At 35.2% G+C, this 19,433-nt stretch overlaps 3 protein-coding genes across 4 annotated transcripts in view; 2 read left to right on the top strand and 1 right to left on the bottom strand.

Annotated features, from left to right (window-relative positions):
• LOC142340621 (cyclin-dependent kinase 2-associated protein 1-like) overlaps positions 1–19,433 on the top strand; it is a 575,438-nt gene that overhangs the window by 237,882 nt on the left and 318,123 nt on the right. The window lies entirely within an intron of this gene.
• LOC142340620 (large ribosomal subunit protein bL17m-like) overlaps positions 1–19,433 on the top strand; it is a 435,605-nt gene that overhangs the window by 390,749 nt on the left and 25,423 nt on the right. The gene's annotated exons all lie outside the window — the stretch shown is intronic.
• LOC142341415 (uncharacterized) lies at positions 284–17,487 on the bottom strand. The gene is made up of 3 exons (XM_075392342.1): positions 16,951–17,487; positions 16,288–16,762; positions 284–429 (listed from the first exon to the last, which is right to left on the bottom strand). The coding sequence occupies exons 1-3, from the start codon at positions 17,485–17,487 to the stop codon at positions 284–286; spliced, it is 1,158 nt and encodes a 385-aa protein (XP_075248457.1).

Raw genomic sequence — 19,433 nt, 5'->3', positions numbered from 1 at the left:
GTACCAAATGCTTTCTTTGTTTCAACAAATACCCAACATAATACCTTACTTCTCGCAAACCTCAAGTTTTCAGTTATTTCAAAAAGAGCTTCAGTAGTAGAAACACTAAGCTGAAATCTTAACTACTCTCCGTACACAATTTTGATTAGACAGTTCACGGCTCGCTCAAAAATTTTCCTCGAAGACGGCAAGAAAAAATAGGCCTACAAGTTTCAAATTTTCCTTTCGGGTCTCAGATGCTCAGACTGTTTTTCAGAACAACGGGGTCGAGAAAGTCCATGTGCTATTGGAGGACTTCTATTTGATACTTAAAACTGAGTCTCTGCGCTTCTCGTTTGATTTCTGGCAGAGTCATCTGCTTTCGCCTACCGACTTGCACATCGTGGTACTTTGGACAATTGACGTCACTGTTGTCGCAGGTGCTGAGTTCTAAATATAGAAAAATAAAAATTTACTTAAATTTCATTTAAACTATTTTTACTTTTACTGCATAATAACAGAAAATTACAGAAAGAGGAATAAGTAAATTTGTAAATATTTGTAAAATTTGTAAATTTGTAAATAAGTAAATATTTTTACTTTTACTGCATAATAACAGAAAATTACAGAAAGAGGAATAAGTAAATTTGCGTTTTTCAATGCTATCTTACACTCGTCAATGTTTTTTTTGTGATACGCTTGGTGAAAGACTCAAATACGTTAAACTCGGACCTTTGAATTATCAACTCTCGGATGCAGAAAAAAAGTACCGCTTAACATCGATCGAGAAATGGGCTATTTTTTGCTGTAAAATTAGATCGTTAATGTTCTTCTGAGTCAGAGAAAAGATTCAAAATGCAGGAATCAACGTGTACCTGTCAACCGAGATGATTGCTATTGTCCAAATCTGCAGCTTTAGCAGTCATTTACAGTGAAAGAGAAAGCAATAGGCATAATTTTTCTTTTCTGAGTAAGTTCAGTTATTTTTTAATTTTGTATTGAAACATTAGGTTGTTTTAACAGATCCAAGCAATGGTCTATTCAAGTCCATCGCGGTTGCAGTTTTTCAGTTCCTATCCTATTGCAGTTTTTCAGTTCATCGCGGTTCTAACAGCACTGAACATCAGCGAAAAGAACGGCTGACTAGGAAAAAACAACTATTGGTAGATCGTCAGAACATGTCGAAAACAGAAGAGGTCTATGACTGGAACCCCGTGTAACACAGGAAGATAAAAAATGCATACAATAAAATGCTTGTTTTCTGTTCAATTGTTTGTATATTCTTGTTGAACATTAATCTTTAATTAATAAAGAAAGGTTTATCGATAAGTTCAATTGAAGCAGTTTCTCTCTGAAAAAGGATCATTTTCTTTATTTTGTCGCAAGCCTTTGAGAAAACTTCGTAAAAATTTTAACAATCTGTGCCCGTGACCTTGTTTTATATCTTTGAGGGACTGATTTTGACCTGTAAAACACCACATTTTTGAGGAAGTTGGCTAACGAAGATCAAAAAACTTTGCGAACCAAGAATTTAAAGTCAGCTCTTGAAAGAATTTTGACGATAGGTCATGAAGCTTAACAAGATTTTAGTTTGAAACATGTTTCTCATCCTACATCCCTACATCCTTTTAAATAGAAATCACTATTGTCGTCCTCCAAATTGATGGAAATTTTTGAAGTTTTTCATGTTAATTAAGATATTTTTTAACAAACTGGAAATCTGTTTGCAAGATTTTAAGAACGCTGGGATTTGTTCCTCTTCTGCGTTTTTGGTCACATTTAGCTACATGAGCTCAGCTTTGCTGTATTGTTTGGAATTTAATGATTTTCTCATAATAACTGTTAAATAAAGTGAGAACCCTATTTGCCACAAGACATCTAACAAGAACTTGCTAAGCGTTTTTGTTTTATTTGTTGTCTTTAGAATTTTCATTTCATTTAACAGATCAGAATTTCTTCTCCTAATCCAGGGGGATAACATATGACGTTTGATTTGCACTGGAGGGTATTCTTCGACGTCTTCGAATAATCATTTTTTCCAAAGACTAACCATAATGTCTACGCTTGAATAGCAGTCTATATTCAAATAAATTGTTGGAGAATTAATTTCTTTGTATAAAAATTTCGTATTAACATTTCAGGAGAAACTGTTAAATGCTAGTCAACTTGCGGTAGTATATTTTAAAACCCACAATCTACGATTATCGGTTGTTCTTGTTTTCAACCATTATCTCAAACAATCAAATGAAAATACTTTGTTTTGTGTTGGTTTGGTTTAATTGGATTTCTGATTCGGTCTAACATTACCTCTACCATTATAAGGGATGAAATTTTTCTATTTGCTGTCAATTTTTGCACTGAGATTGTTGCTTTTTTGATTGGTTGATTTGTTTAAACTAACCAGTTCTCATGCACATAAAAAGATATAAACTGGAGAAGGGTTGAAATTTTGTTGGATTAAGATATCTTCGAGCATGCACATCTACTTTGGAAGATACAGGAAAAAGAGACTTTTCAAATGAAACCGTATGAAAGAACAGATGAATATCGTTAATTTAAAACAATAAAAAATAACGCATTTAAAAATTATAAAAATACCTCTCTCATAATTCGATCGCTCAAGGTTAAAAACTTGTCAGTAAATCTTTCCCCAACTTATACAAGCATTGCATTAAGCTAAATTTAGTAGCCCTATTCAAAAATTCAAATCGTAAAAAAATTAGATGTCAATTGCTAAACAAGATCAGGGATTCTAACCTATTCAAGTGAAGCCCAAGAATTAGGGAAATTGCTTGGCAACTTAATCACGGAGTTAAGAAATGCTGAAAACTATTCAAACCTTTTTTTTACTTTGGTGGAACTTCTGTCGGTCGTGTTAAATTAACACAGGACATTTAAAAAATACAGAACCTAATGCAATTAAATTTTTGTTGCGTTTTTTTTCAAAGAAAAAATGACTGGAGGCTATGAGAAACTTAGACATCGAAAGTTGTTGGGACCTTCTTGGGCCGTACTTAAGAAAAAATTTGATATAGGTGATTTGTTAACATACTTTAAAAACACCTCAGTTGGTCATGATACCTTACCATTATGTTTACAGCTTGTAAAAAAACACTTGTTATCATGTACGAAATGCTTCGAACCAGTTATATTTAGTAGTAGTAGCACTAACTCTTTACCTCTTGTCTTCTTAAAGGTTTTTCATCAATGGTGCTACCTGATCATCAAAGTACCAGTATTCTAAACGCAGAACAGCACGGCTTTAGGAAAAGTTTCTCTACCATGGATCCTATTTTATATACCACAGACTTTCTGTAGTTTGAAGGCTCAAAAACAAATTGTTGCAACACTTTTTAAAGTCAATTGGAAGATTATGGCTCAAACTGGCACTAAATCCTAATAAATATTAAAAAACTAAGCTTTTCGAGGTTCGCTATAGTTTTATTACGATCATTTCTCAGCAACCAACAGCAACGTGTTAAACTGAATAATAGCTTCTAGTAATGCATAACTACAAAACAGGGAATGTCCTACAAAGCATTACTTTGTCCTCGCTTTCTTCTGCTTTGCATAAATAAGCTCCGTTCAAGTCTCCGAGAAAACTGCAAACCATGTCCAAAGCGCTCTTGATGCGAATACAAAAACCAAATCATCGATATTAAAAAAATAATTTAAGAGCAGGAAACTTGATGCCAAAAAATTGTTTTGATTGAAATAGGCAATATCTTGAAACATCAAAAAAATTGATACACTATCTTCTGCAAACTTTTCCAAAGGAATGAAGGTATCATTCAGGACAACAACAAAAATAATTGTAGCAAATACTAAAGGGTCTTTAATGGTTAAATAACTTGGCGCTATAATTGGCTTATCCCCCCAATTCATTGAGGAAGTGAAAGTCATTCTAAGAAAAATGGCAGACGCATTAAATCCTATCCGAACGGAGAAACGAGCATTATGATGACAATCTTTGCTTTAGGAATGTTCAATAATGTATCTTTCAATCTATTCGGTCATTTTGTGTTCAATATGTGCGAACATCTCTATCAGACATCTACAAAGAATTTGTGAAGCATTTTTGTTTTTTTTGTTGTCTTTAAAATTGTCATTTCATTTAATCGCTCATATGTTCTTCTGCTCGTCCTGGGGGATAACATCTGAAGTTTGATTTGCACTGGTAGATATTCTTCGAAGTCTTCGAATAACCTTTTTTTCCCAAAGACCAACCATGATGTCTGCGCTTGAATAGCAGTCTATATTCAAACAAAAAATTGGAGAATAATTTTTTTTGTATCAATATTTTGTTTTAACGTTTCAGGAGAATATATTAAACGGTAGTCGACTTGCGGTAGTCTATTTTTAAATCCACAGAGATCTACTATTTTGGGTTGTCCTTGTCTTCAGCCATTATCTCAAACAATAAAATGAAAATACTTTGTCTCATGTCGGTTTGGTCAACAGGATTCCTGATTCGGTCTAACATTACCTCTACCAATATTACGGATGACTTTGTTTATTTGTTGTCAATTGTTGCACTGAGATCTTATTCGAACTGTTAATTTGGAAGAAACACGAAAAAAGGTTTTCAAATGAAACCGTATGAAAGAACAGATGAATATTGTTCACTTAAAATAATTAAAAACAACGCATTTAAAAACTTTTAAAACTCCTCTCTCATTATTCGATCGCTCAAGTTTGAAGATTTGTTAAAAATTTTTCCTCAACATATACAAGCATTGCGTTAAGCAAAATGCAGTAGTCCTATTCAACAATTCAAACAAAAAAATAGATGTCAATTGCTCAACAAGATCAGGGATTCTAATTTATTCAAATGAAGCTAAATAATTAGGGAAATTGCTTGGCAGTTTAATCAAGAGAAAACAAATGCTGAAATTTTTCAAACCTTTCTTTACTTTGGTGGAAACTGTGTCGGTTGTGTTAAATTAACACAGGACATCTGAAAAAAACAGAACTTGCTGCTATTAGGTTTTTGTTGCGTTTTTTTTTCAAAAAAGGCTACGAGAAACCTTAACAACGAAAGTCGTCGGGAGTTTTTTGGGCCGTACTTAAGAAAAAATTTAATATGTTGATTTTTTAACATATTTTAAAAACATCTCAGTTGAACATAAATCCTTTCTATCTTGTTTACAGCTTGTAAAAAAACACTTGTTATCTTGTACGAAATGCTTCGAACCAGTTAAATTTAGTAGTAGTAGCGCTAACTATTTACCTTTTGTCTTCTTATAGGTTTTTCGTCAATGGTGCTACCTGATCATCAGAATACCAATATTCTTAACGCAGAACAGCACGGCTTTAGGAAAAGTTTCTCTACCATCCATCTTAGTTCATATACCACAGACTTTCTGTAGTTTGATGGATCCAAAGCAAATTGTTGCAACATTTTTAAACTCATTTGGAAGTTTTTTGCTGAAATTCACACTAAATCCTAATAAATTTTGAAAAACTAAACTTTTTGAGGTTCGCTGTAGTTTTATTACGATCATTTCTCAGCAATCAACAGCAACGCGTTGAACTGAATAATAGCTTCTGGGACTACACAACTACAAAACAGGGAATGTCCTACAAAGCATTACTTTGTCCTCGCTTTTTTCTGCTTTGCTTAAATAAACTCCGTTCAAGTTTTCGAAACAACTGGAAATTATGTCCAAAGCGCTGTTGACATGAATACAAAAACGAAAAATTGACATTCGAAACAGTAATTTGAGAGCAGGAAACCTGTTGCCAAAAAACTTGGAAATAACTTTTTTTTAAATAGGCTATATCTTTCAACTTCAAAAAATTTGATACATTAACGTCTGCAAACTTTTCAAAAGGAATGAAGGTATCATTGAGGTCAACAACCAAAGTAATTGGAGCAAATACTAAATAGTCTTTGATGGTTAGATAACTCGGCGTTATAATTGGCCTCTTCACCAATTCATTGAGGAAGTGAAAGTCATTCTAAGAAAAATGGCAGACTCATTAAAACCTATCCAAACAATTTCAGAGAAAAGAGCATTATAATGACAATCTTTGCTTTAGGAACGTTTAATAATGTATCTTTTAATCTGTTCCGTCATTTTCTGTTCAATGTGTGCGAACATCTTTTTGGCAATTGGGAAAAAACTCAGGTTTAGAAACCTGTTGCAATCAATGTATATGTACGCTGTCACCAGGTTGAAATTAAATCACAAGATCCCCTACCTTTTTAAGTCTCCTGCATAAAAAATTTTTTGCGAATACAAAAAAAGTGTTACTGCGAGTTTCGCGAAACCTAGCCATTCTTGCGATAATTTTGAGAAATTAGATCAGGGCTGTTAAAAAGTTCATTTTTTTAAGTATTGAAAGTTGGAATGTTTTACCTATATATTTGAAGTCGGAAATTCTATTGAACACTGGTTTTTTTTTCAGCTTCAAATGAACTTTTTATCGTTCTTTTTGTTGATCATTCCATTAGTCATAAATGGGTTGTAGCTGGAAGGACTTCAGTATTGGACGTTAATTCTGATTTTCGATTGAGCTTCTATTGTTTTCGAAGTAAAAATTGCTGATGCTCGCACTAGGTAAATTTGTATGCAAGTAAGTTTGTGTCTGCACATAAGTGGTCTAAATATACCAATAAAATATTTTATCTCTAGGGTGATCAAATATAACAATTTTACGGACTGCAAAATGGTGTTAGCTAACCAAGATCAAAACTTTGCGAACCAAGACTTTAAAAACAGCTCATTAAAAAACTTTGACGCAAATTCATGAATCTCAAAAAGTTTTTAGTTTAAAAATGTTTTTCTGGATATATTTAAATAGAAATCACTTTTCCCGTCCTTCAAATTGATGGACTTTTTTAGGTTTTTAATGTTAATTAAGATATTTTTCAGTAAAATGGAAACCTGTTTGCAAGAGTATAAAAATGCTGGAATTTGATCGTCCACTTGATTTTTGATCAAATTTAGCGACATGAGCTCAGCAATGATGTATTGTTTGGGATTTAATGGTTTTCTCATAATAACTGTTAAATAAAGTGAGAACACCTACTTGCCACAAGACTTTTATCATGAACTTGCAAAGCGTTTTTGTTTTATTTGTTCCTTTTAGAATTTTCATTTCATTTAACAGATCAAAATTTCTTCTGCTAATCCAGGGGGATAACATATGACGTTTGATTTGCACTGGAGGATATTCTTTGACGTCTTTAAATAACCATTATTTCCAAAGACTAACCATAATGTCTACGCTAGAATAGCAGTCTACATTCAAATAAAATGTTGGAGAATTGTTTTCTATGTATCAATATTTTGTTATAACGTTTCAGGAGAAACTATTAAACGCTAGTCCACTTGCAGTAGTCTATTTTTAAACCCACAGAGATCGACGGTTTTGCGTTCTCCACGTTTTCAGTCATTATCTCCGGTTCTGATCTAACACTGATTTCTGATTCGGTCTAACATTACCTCTACTATTAGTACGGATGAAGTTTTTTTATTTGTCATTTTTTGCACTGAGATTGTTGTTTTTTTGATTGGTTGATTCGTTTAAAATAAAATAACCAGTTCTAATGCATTCTAATAATTTGATCGCCCAAGTTTGAAAATTTGTCGAAAAATTTTCCTCAACATATACAAGCATTGCGTTAAGCAAAATGCAGTAGTCAACAATTCAAATCGTAAAAAATTAGACGTCAATTTGTCAACAAGATTAGTGATTTTGACGTATTCAAATGAAGCTTAATAATTAGAAAAATTGCTTGGCGACTTAATCACGGAGAAAAGAATTGCTGAAAACTAATAAACCTTTTTAAATTTGTTGGAACTTCTGCGGTCGTGTGGATTGAACGCAGGACATTTGAAAAAATACAGAACCGAATGCAAAAAAAAATGAATGGAGGCTATAAAGAAACATAGACATCGTAAGTCGTCGGGAAATTTTTGCGTTTTACTTAAGAAAAAAGCTGATATACTTTATATCTTAACACATTTAATAAACACTTAAGTGGAGCATGAAACCATATTATCATGTTTAGAGCTCGCAAATAAAACCCTTGTCATTATGAACGAAATGCTTCGAATCACTTAATTATAGTAATAGTAGACCTGACTCCTTTATTTCTTTTTAAGGGGTTTTTATCACTGGTGCTACCTGATCATTAGAATACCAGTATTCTAATCAAAGAACAGTTCGGATTTAAAGAAAGTTTTTCTCCACCATCGATCTTATTTTATATACCAAAAACTTTCTGTGGTTTGATGGATCAAAAACAAATTTTTGCAACATTTCATAAAATCAATTGGAAGCTTTTGGCTCAAAATAGCACAAAATCCTAATAGAAATTGAAAAACTAAGCTTTTTGAGATTCGCTGTAATTTCATTCCGATCATTTCTCAGCAATTAACAGCAACGTGTTGAACGGAATAACGGCTTTTAGAGCTGCATAACTAAAAAACAGGGAATGTCCTACAAAACGTTACTTTGTCCTCGCTTTCTTCTGCTTTGCATAAATAACCTCCGTTCAAGTCTCCGAGAAAACTGCAAATCATGTCCAAAGCGCTCTTGATACGAATACAAAAACAAAAACATCGATATTCAAAAAAAAAATAATTTAAGAGCAGGAAACCTGTTTCCAAAAAAAATGTTTTGATTGAAATAGGCTATATCTTGAAACATCGAAAAATTTGATACATTATTGTCTGCAAACTTTTCCAAAGGAACGAAGGTATCATTCAGGACAACAACAAAAATATTTGTAGCAAATACTAAAGGGTCTTTAATGGTTAAACAACTTGGCGCTATAATTGGCTTATCCCCCCAATTTATTGAGGAAGTGAAAGTGATTCGAAGAAAAATGGCGGACGCACTAAAATCTATCCGAACGGAGAAAACAGCATTATGATGACAATCTTTGCTTTAGGAATGTTCAATAATAAATTTTTAAATCTTATCGGTCATTTCCTGTTCACTATGTGCGATCATCTCTTCAGCAATTCGGAAAAAACTCAAGTTTACAAACTTGTTGCAATAATGGTAAATGAACGCTGTCACCAACTTGAACTTAAATGACAGGATCCTAGTAGTTGAAGTCTCCTGCATAAACATTTTTTGGAAATAAAATAAAAGTGTCACTGCGAGTTTCCCGAAAACTAATCATTCCTGTGATAATTTCGAGAAAGTAGATCAAGGCTTTGCTAAATTTTTTTTTACTATTGCATGTTGAAATGAGTTACCTATAACTTTTAAGCCAGAAAATCAATAGGGCACTGGATTTTTTAAGCTTCCACGTTTTTTCAATCTTTTTTTTGTTGATCATCCCCTTAGTCATAAATGGGGTGTATCTGGAAGGAATTCCGTATTGGACGTTAACTCTAACTTCCGATTGAGTTCATAATGTGTTGAAGTAAAGATTGCTTATGCTCAAACTAAGTACATGTGTATGCAAGTCCGTTTATGTCGGCACATAAGTGGTCTATGTGTACCAAAAAAATGTTTTTTCATCGAATATAAAAACCGTATGAAAAACTCCTCGATTTACTAACATGTTCGGCCAGAGAGGCTGACGTCCGAGACTTTTCAAGTATTCAAAAAATTAAATACTGGCGTTTAAATACTGGCGTTTAGAGCAGGTAATGTCTTTTGTGTTGTAGCCGTCGGTTTTGAAAAAAATAGAGACTAAAATCCCTGAAACTTAAAATCCTTGTTGGGAATTAAGAGCGACTTGAATGAAAACTAAATTCGCTCACTTGATTTCGCCAGTTGAACGCTATACCATTGAAGCGATATCAGTTTGACCAAACGAAAAGCGAAGTTTGTGATAGCATTGCCTTTCGCTTTGGTTAGAACACAGTGAGGATTATATCACTATGCGCAAGCAATAAAACTTCACTGTGGCACATGCTTTCCACTGTCCAAAACGAGATACACCCCATATGAGATATAATGAACTTCGCGATTCCTTTACAAACTTGTTAAATGACTAAAGGAAATTAAAGAATTTCAAATTTCCCGAAAGCGAGCCATTCCTGAGATAATGTTGAGAAAACAGATCATTGTTTTTAAAAAATCGGTTCCTTTAAAACTATTGCATGATGGAATGAGTTACCTATATCTTTGAAGTCAAAAAATCTATCGGACACTGGTTTTTCTCAAGATTCCAAACTACTTTTTTATCATTTTTTTTGTTGATCATCACATTAGTCATAGATGGGTTGTAGCTGGAAGGTTGAACGTTAATTCTAATTTTCAATTGAGTTCATAATGTTTTCGAAGTAAAGGTTGCTGATACTCGGACTAAGTACATTTGAAGGCAAGTAGGTTTGTGTCTGCATATAAGTGCTCTAAAAGTACCAATAAAATGTTTTTCATCTCAATTTATTGAACATAAAAACTCTATGAACAGCTCCTTGCTTTATTCACATAATGGCCATATCCAAACTCTAAATAATCAAAAGTTCTCCCTTGTTCATCGCAATTAAAGGTACCTCATCAGCTGTTGACAGCTACCCTTAACAATTATCAGTTGGACTGGTAAATTGATGTGGTGAGAGATTGATCTTCGAGATTGTACAAATATTCAAAGGTATAAATACTGATGGTTAATTTTCGACACTACTGTTGATAACTTTTGCATTTTAGTCGTCGTCTTGAAGATACTAGAGCTCAAAATACCTAAAACACAAAAACTTCGGTTGGAATTAAGAGCACCTCGAGTGGAAACGAGATTCGCTACTTTGACTTAGCCAGAGATAAAAATCGTCAGATTATCAACTTTGCTCCATTGGTGTTTTCAACCAAAATGATATTGTATCTACAAAAATTATAACGATTAGGCTTTTTTCAATCTTTGAATTGGTCAGTATGTTAAAATCAAACTTTTAGAGCTTTTGAAAGTCTTCGTTTTTCCATTTTCAACACAAGCAGCTAATTTTTCACTTTTGAAATTTTGACGGACTGTTTTCCGAAAGTAGCGTAATTTTTTGCTTTTCAGCTGCATATTTTATTTGTTAACGTATTTTCAAACAAGCCGACTCACATTTCAGACTAACACTTGAGTGTCAGCTCATGCACCCGGTTTTTGTCCCGCGTGTTTAATTTTGGTTTTCCTTGCGTTATGTGCAATGCCTCTACGTTAAACAATTTTTTAGTGTTGCTGCACTGGCCAATGATCCGCCAAATCGATGCCTTTGACAATTCACGGCAGTTGCTTACATGCAGTTAGATAGGTGAATCAAGTTTCTGCTTCTTTGTCATCCTCGTGGTTTTGTGACGGAAAGTTTTACTAACAAGGGTGGATTCACATGCTCTACAAGAAAGTTCTTAATTCACGTGAGATTTCAAGTTGTTATCGAATTTCGACGTAAGCCAATGCATGCAAGTTCTCACTTTCTTAGTTGAAAACAAATATTTAACCGAGATATGTGTTCTAGTTTTTATTTCAATTGGAAGCCTAAATTACCTCTGAATTGCTTCAAAGTTGTTATTTTCTCTTAAATCTTTTCTCTAATGGTGTATTGTTCTTTCTTGGTATTTGAGACTTTCTGTTTTCCCACAACAAGCGTTGAGAGGTGTTCGTTTGCGAATTTTGCGTTTAGTTTTTAGGGTACTGTATACCCTGTTTGTTTTAAGTGCTACTTCGAAACTTTTACAATTACTCGTGCAACGGAAAATACTATGCACAGTGCCTTGTACAATGTGTTTCTCTTGTTTTTATGGGGCAAAACTAAGAAAATTATAAATTATCGGGTTATCAGTAGGCTAACGGTACCATTTCAATTAGATTTCATTTTCCTTGCTAACACACATGTTCATGTCAAGAAAAGATAGTTCGCCGTTTGCATCTACTTTTTCTAATGTAAACTGAAGGTTTCTATGCAATGCGTTAGTTTCTTCGAGCAGTTCTTGGCTTGTTGAGTGATTTTTGTGTTCTCCAATTCTCTTCTTAAATATGTCTGTCATGATTTCGAGATCAAACATCATCTTCAGCCGTTGCATGTGGAAACTTTGCTCTTAAATCAACGATGACTGTTGACGATGCAAGATTAGATCTCAAGGCCAACGGACTTTGGGCATCCAATTTCAACAAATTTGTTTTGATGACAAAATTTTCAACCGCCGCTGGCAAAAGAATGGCCTAAAGGCAGTAGAGAAGCCTACAAGTACCATGAATACATTAAAAAGAACAAATATTAACAATAAGTAATTGTTTTTGAGAAAGCAACGTTTTGTCCACTTGTCTTTGCATGCACTGGTGTGGAGCTGGCCCATCAGCTTCAAAGGCGTTGAAAAATCTGGCGTCAAAATTCTTTGCTAGAAAAAAAGATAGTTACGCTGAGATCATATCATATGTCAGAACAAAAATCAGCTTTGCTATCCTAGGGAGTTCCATCCTCATTTGAGGCTCAAGGGCGCATAGTTGGCTCCAATTTTCTGATGCTTCAATGGGAGCTGTGGTTGAACAAGGTAAGCTGCTGGTTTGATTAATCTACTTATGCCACTAGTTGTTTGTTTTATAATGCTGTGTATTCGGTTTTACTATTTTATCAGCTGATGGTTGTGATAAGATTATCATTTATTTGATAGGTTTGAACAATACAAAATGCTTCATGAAAACGTAGTGCCTGTAGGGCACCAACCAGCTAATATTCACGGCGTTGGGGACGAGCATTTCTTAGTTTAGCTTTTGTTGGTTTGAAAGGGACGATATCCCTGAACTTTAAAATGTGTTCGACCAACTGGACTTATGTTGTTGTAAGGGTACGAATAAAGTTTTTTATCTCTCAAATAACTGTTATATGATGATTGTATGAAGAAAGATTCAAAGTTTTCAGGGGTGTTATCATTGTGTCTATACATTGAGCTGCACTACATTTTGTACTTGTTAGCTTCGCCAAACGATAAGTATGATGTAAACCTGGACTCCCAAATAATAATCACCACCCTATACACGACCAAATGTAAAAGCAGTATCTTGCATCGTCAGGTCTTAAAAACTAGTTTAGTTGAAGATTTACAGTTATGCATACATACAGTAACGGTTCTTAATCATCTATTCACAGTTTTGAATTTTTCTAGAAGTCCAGTAGGTTTTCGCATTAAAATTTGTTAAATTTTAGAAGATTTTTACAACTGTTAAAAGGAGACTTTCTCTCTATAAATTTTCAATGATAAAATTTTGTTTTTGTGATTAATTGTTCCTTGCGCACATTATAATTCAAAAAAATGTTAGACAGAACATGCTTTTAGCACTTAATAAGTCAATGTTAACTCCTGGCTCTTGTATTCGTCCCGCGTATTTAGTCGTGGGTTGCGTCTACTAATGTGTAGAGGTTCTATGGTCATAAGTTTTTCGGTATCCTAGCACTGATCCGTTATTTTATAATTAAAGGCTGTTAGTGCCCCACAGCATTCCGCAACATTTTGACACACCGATGAATCATGTTTTTCATGCTGGTCATATTCCGACCGCGAAATTTTTTTAGTCAAATGTCGATAAGTTTGGCCTACATAAATTGTATCGCATCAACTCCTGAGTTTGTAGACCTGGAGATATCAGATTGCTATCAAAACTAGATTTCAGGGACGGTAAGCATGTTCGTAAATTTCGCAAAGACAAAAGCCGTCAAATTCAGAAGAAGAGGTCGACTAGCAAAAGATGATAAACTTTTTCTATCTGGCAGAACAATCATGTACACTAACACTTTGTTATCTGGGAGTCATCTTTTCAATTTTCTTGTAACCATGGCACCACTTAAACCACTTTGTTAATGAAGACTTCAAGCCGTTGCAAACCTAAATCAAAATGTCAACTTGCAGAAAACCAACTTTAATTGTGAACATCGTCTGTTCAATTCAAGTGTCTTTCCGGAGGCCACCTATGGCCTCAATTTTTACACTGACGATCTATTTGAAATAGAGATAAAAACACTACGCAAAATTGAAGGATTTCTATAGAAAAGCTAGCGCAGAGTGAGCAAGTACACTTTGACAAGAAGTTTTTTGGAAAAATTAATGTTCTTTGACCAGCATGGGCTGAAAGATTGTCGCCCCTAACACAAGAGCAATGTTTTCAATTGCAATGTTTGCAGTTTTGTATGGAAACTGTTTCCACAACTATTTCTGCTGCATGGAATGCTGTTAAAATAGGGAGGAAAACTTTGCGTCTAGAGATTTTGTTAAAAAACTATATCTGATGATCATATACTTTATTGCGCTTCACTTTTGAAACTGTCACAACTCATGTTTTATGGACTCACAAATTGAACTTCTCAACAACACTGTTAATAATTGACATTGTAAATAACATTTGTGTGTAAATTTTCCAGTGGGATCTGACATTCAGTTCAGTTCAATACAACAAAAAATTACACGTTGTGAAGATGGTAGTTGTTATCAACAACAACTTAATTTGGGTGGGGTTTATCGTTCGAATATGCTAATAAAACATGTTTTTTGTCATTTAGATTTCGATTAAATATATTAGTTTCTTTTGATTGCGAGTGGTTTGTATGATTGTGTTTTGTGTTCTGAGGCTCTTGTCGAAAATCACTTCCGTTCTTTTTCGACAAAAAGAAGTCATGTCGGTGACATCCTTGGCCCCAATTGTAAACAAACAAACAAAAAAGAGCAAAAGAATATCCCAAAAATAAATTGGCGTGAAAAAAGGACTGCAAATAATATAACGGTGCTTGACTATAGATTGCAAAAGAACGAGAACGAGAACACAAAAATAATTCATTTGTTTATTAAGACTTTGCTTAGCTTGACGACTGGTCTTACTTTCTCAGCATGTGCAGTTCTCAGTTTCTCGGAGCTTACAACACCATCTGAACAGGGTAAAATTCTATAACTTTTGCAAGAAGCCAGAGACCTCGTGGCGTGAAATCTTCAAGTAGCCAAACCAAATAATAATTTAACTTGAAGTTTTCAGAAGTTTTGTTCCACTTCGACCTTGTCTGTTGACTAGGGATGTATTTGCGAAGGAATCTATTCTAAAAGTGCGAGGCTAGTTCTTGAGCAGATTTCCATAATTTGGATCCCGTGATTTTTTGCGTTTCGAAAAGACCAAGAGGGTAGTTAACTGACGCTCTTCCGAGTAGAAACTGGTTAGGCGTGAGAGGCAGATGATCGTTAAATTCACTCAGAACATTCGTTAGATGTCTAGAATTCATATTGGACTCAATCTTACATACCAGTGTCCGGCAAATATCATCTGATAGGGTTCTAGACCCAATTACTTTGTACAGAGATAACTTAAATATCTGCACTAGGCGTTCCCAACTTCCAACGAAGTGCGGAGCCGCAGGAGGGTTAAACACTTACTCAATTTCCACTTGCATCAGATGCAATTGACTTGCAAAATCGTGACAATCTCTCAGGTTTGCAATACTGAACTGCAAAGAGTTATTTGATCCAACAAAAGATTTTCCTCAGTCGGAAAACAACCTTTTTGGTTTCACTCTACGGCTAATGAAGCGACGGATGCAATTGATTGTTGAATCTGTTGTCAAGTCGACGACAACTTCTAGATGGACAGCGCGTACTACTAAGCACGTGAAAGGAGTATGTATCTAGGCCTGTGTCTTCCATGTTCTTTAACTGGAAAGGGTCCTACGAATTCTAAGACTAAGGTATGAAAAACGTGAAGATTTTTTTGCTCTTGGTAATCTGAAGTCTGGGAGGTCAGCAATTGGGGGGCAGCTACTTTTTGGATCATACGTCTGCACTAAATACATTGTCTAACTGTTTGTTCTACTACCGCCCTGCACCTAAGAATCCAATAAAGTTCCATTAATGATCTTCTAGTTCGTTCTGTTCCACAATGCTTGATTGTTTGGTGAATATGTTTTATCATTTTTCTAACCCTCTGATTGTTTTCATCTAGGATATGCGGGAAGCGCGCAGTTTCTAGACTCAATGCTTTAGACAATCGTCCTCGAGCACACAAGTTCTGGTTATGGTCGACGAATGTTGATAAGGAGACAATTCTACTGGTTGAGGATACTGCGATACTTTTTCTTAAGTCCGAAATTTTGGATTTAAAATCTTGATGTTGGGCGCTTTTTATCAAATAATTGTAAGCTTTTGTATAATGAGCTAGCGACAAAATGGAATCCTTTTTTTCTGCATTTATCTGCAAACAAGAAGCAAAGCGCCGCAACTCTAAGTAAACGATTCCAGTTGCTAAAACGCGATACGTCAATTTGGCTTTTCAGTTCTTTTGATTGGATCTGCCATTATAATTTTAACATGTCGAGCAGAAACTAAATTTTCTTTGGGCACGTAATTTTATTTTGACACAAAATGATGGGCCTAATAGCCAACGTGAGTTGACTTTCATCTGGTGAACGTTGTAGCTTCGGGTACCATCGTCTGCGGGATTTCTGGTAGACGAATTGTAGAACAAGTCTTGGTCAGAGGAAACGTCTAAAACTTTGGCTAGTCTGTTGGCAATGAAGATCCGATGACGAATCTCAGGTGTCCGTAGCCAATACAAAACGGTTGTACTATCAGACCAAAAAATTTCCGTTTGGACTTCAATATCCATCTCATCTTTGACAAATTCAGCTAGTTGAGCACCATATACTGCAGCCTGTAGTTCCAAATTAGGAATCGTCATTCGTTTTATTGGCGCAACTCTTGCTTTACCAATCACAAATGCAACTGAGACGGAATCGTCAATGTGTTCAATTCGTAAACTGACTGCTGATAATGCTAACTCGGATGCCTTTGTTAACGTGTGTAGTTCAACCGATGAAATCGGTATCTCGTTTAACAATTTGCGAGAAAGATGTACATCCTGAAAAGACAAAAGTTCTTTTTTCAGATTCTCGAAATCAGAATTCTCATCGAGCTGTAATGGCTTGTCCCGTTTTGGACCGTGGTTCCTTGCTGCTTGGAGAACTTTGCGGAATCTTATTGTAAAGAGGGCGATATTTCCTATGGCTTCAAAGATGGAAGCAACAAAGCGAAGTAGTTCACGCTGACTCGTTTTTCGTCGAGTTTGATCTTATGGAACAGTTTTCGCTCGATAACAAATGTATCTGCTTCTGGAAACCAGGGCAGACCAAGAACCGTCTGACTTTGTGGAGCGGATGTATCTGGATTAGGTCGGATATCCGGATTCAGCAGGTCAAGAACTTGTTGACTATTTGGTTTCCACTTCGTCAGATTGAAGCCACTTGTAGCAAAAACCTTGTGAGTCTCGTGGACAATGTTTGTAGCTTCATTTGCACTCGATACGGCAAGAAACAAATCATTCATGTAACTGTTCTGCTCTGTAAACTTTTGAACAATTGGATAAGTTTTTGTATTGTCCTGAGCAGATTTTGTGAGCGCGTAGGATGCTATGCAGGGTGAAACTGTTGCACCAAATATATGACTGGTGTATTCATAAGTTTCCACGTGTCCATTGTTCTTCCAGAGGAAGCGTAAGTAGGGTCGGTCTTTAGTGTCAACTTTCATTTGCATGAACATTTGTTCTATGTCTGCGCACAGCGCAATTCGAATCTCACGAAACCTCATAATGACACCATTTAAGTTGCTGAGCAGATATGGCCCTTTCAGTAAATTAGAGTTGAGGGACTGACCCTGGAAAATTCTGGAGGCATTTGCAACTCTACGAACCTTACCAGGTTTATTTTCATTGGTCACTGGGTGATGAGGCAAAAGAAGACATTAACTGTTAGAGATTCTAAATCCTGAACTTTAACAACGTATTCTTTTTCCAAGTCTGCGTACAGAGTAGCTTGGTACTTTCCCTTTAGTAGCGGATTTTTTAAAAAGTTTTTGATCTAGTTGTTTTAATGCTAACCATCTGTTGTTGGGAAGAAATGCACCTTGCTTCCAGAGGCGACCTATCTGATAATGACCGTCAATGATCTTGGTTGTGGACTCTAAAATTTCAATTGCTCTTTTATTGTTTTCCGACAAAATTTTTCGGGGCGATGCAAAGCCGAAATTTTCCACTTTCATCCAATCTTGGACCAATTTGAAAAAGGAGTCGTCCATATTAGGGCAGTTTTGCACCTGAGTATACTGTACAGGTGTAGACTTATTGGAAACTAAATTCGTATTTCCGGCGCACGCCCAGCCTAATGTTGTTTCAACGCCCCATGGGGCATTTTTTTTGGACCTTTTATAATTTGTTTATAGTGAATCAAGTCTAAGTTGTTAATGCCTTTAACAATTGAGACATTGTTCCATTCAAGTTCAAGAAAATTTATATGACTGAGATGATCATAGTTTTTGCACAAAGCGTTTATTTGAGCTACATTCACTGCACACATATTCAAATCTGGTACCGCCATAACATCATTAAGTATGACAGTTTCGATTGAGCTATATATTGGTTTTATGTCAAAGCAATCTTTAGAGGAATCAATTTCCTCAGTCGTGTGATAACCACTTAAAGGCATTTTATCTGTTTTTTCGAGGTTAAGACCAAGTTCTTAAGGTTGATTTCAGAAGTTGACTTTGACAGCTACCGTTGTCTAGATATGCGTATGTTTTCACAGACTGGTTTTCATTTACCAGTTGAACTGCCACAAAAGCTACCAGGCCTGTTCCAACAGATAGCACTGGCTTAACGTTTGAGTTTTTTTTTGTTCATATAATTATCGTGCAGGAGTGTGTTATGTCTTTTGCCGCAGCCTTTTGAGCGACACACACTTTTTGAATTGCATTGATCTACATGATGATGTCCAAAACAATTGAAACAAAGCTTTCGCTTCATTACATGATCTATCCTTTTCAAGGGACTCAGTGCTTGGAAATGCTGGCATTTTTAGAGGTATTGACAGTTTTCATTGTTCGGAAAAATAACGCTTTCTTTCGTCTTAGACTGAATTTGCATTTGTTCCCTGTAACTCAGGAATTGATGGTTTGGATTCGGGTTATCACTATTTCTAGTAGCGTGTGAAGTTTTCCAAACCATTTTAAGAACACCAATTTTTTTGAAAAATTGGCAAGTTGGAGTTTGCTGGTAAATCTCTGCATGCTTTTGCAGAGTTTAGAAGCCAATCAGCAAGCGCCTTTAAGGATGGCTGTGTGATAGTTTTTTCCAGGAAGTAACGGTTCCATTCGAGTCTGACTGGATTTTGTAATTTTGTTAAAGCTATGTTCATGTCGATGGTGGAGTCAAGATCATGAATAAAACCGAGTTGTTGAAAGGTGTCAACGAGCGTTAGAAGAAACGAGGAGTACTGTGTATAACTTTCCGGATTTGACAAGTATGGATTTCTAAAGTTCGATAATTTGTCAAGGAAAGCATTGACAATCCTCTTTGAATTGCCAAAATGTTCTTGCAGTCTTGATTGAGCTGCTGCGTATAAATCACCGATGTAACTATAGCCATCAACTAGTGCATTAGCTTCTCCTGTGAGCAATGATTGCAAATGGATCATTTTTTCATCTGACGACATGGAAGATTGGTCGATAGTTGCTTTGACAATGCTATACCAATTTATCCA

Source organism: Convolutriloba macropyga, chromosome 6, assembly GCF_964194025.1.
Source record: "Convolutriloba macropyga chromosome 6, txConMacr16.3, whole genome shotgun sequence".
Taxonomy (NCBI): domain Eukaryota; kingdom Metazoa; phylum Xenacoelomorpha; order Acoela; family Convolutidae; genus Convolutriloba; species Convolutriloba macropyga.
Note: the sequence above shows the minus strand (reverse complement) of the source record. Positions and strands in the feature narration are given on the sequence as shown.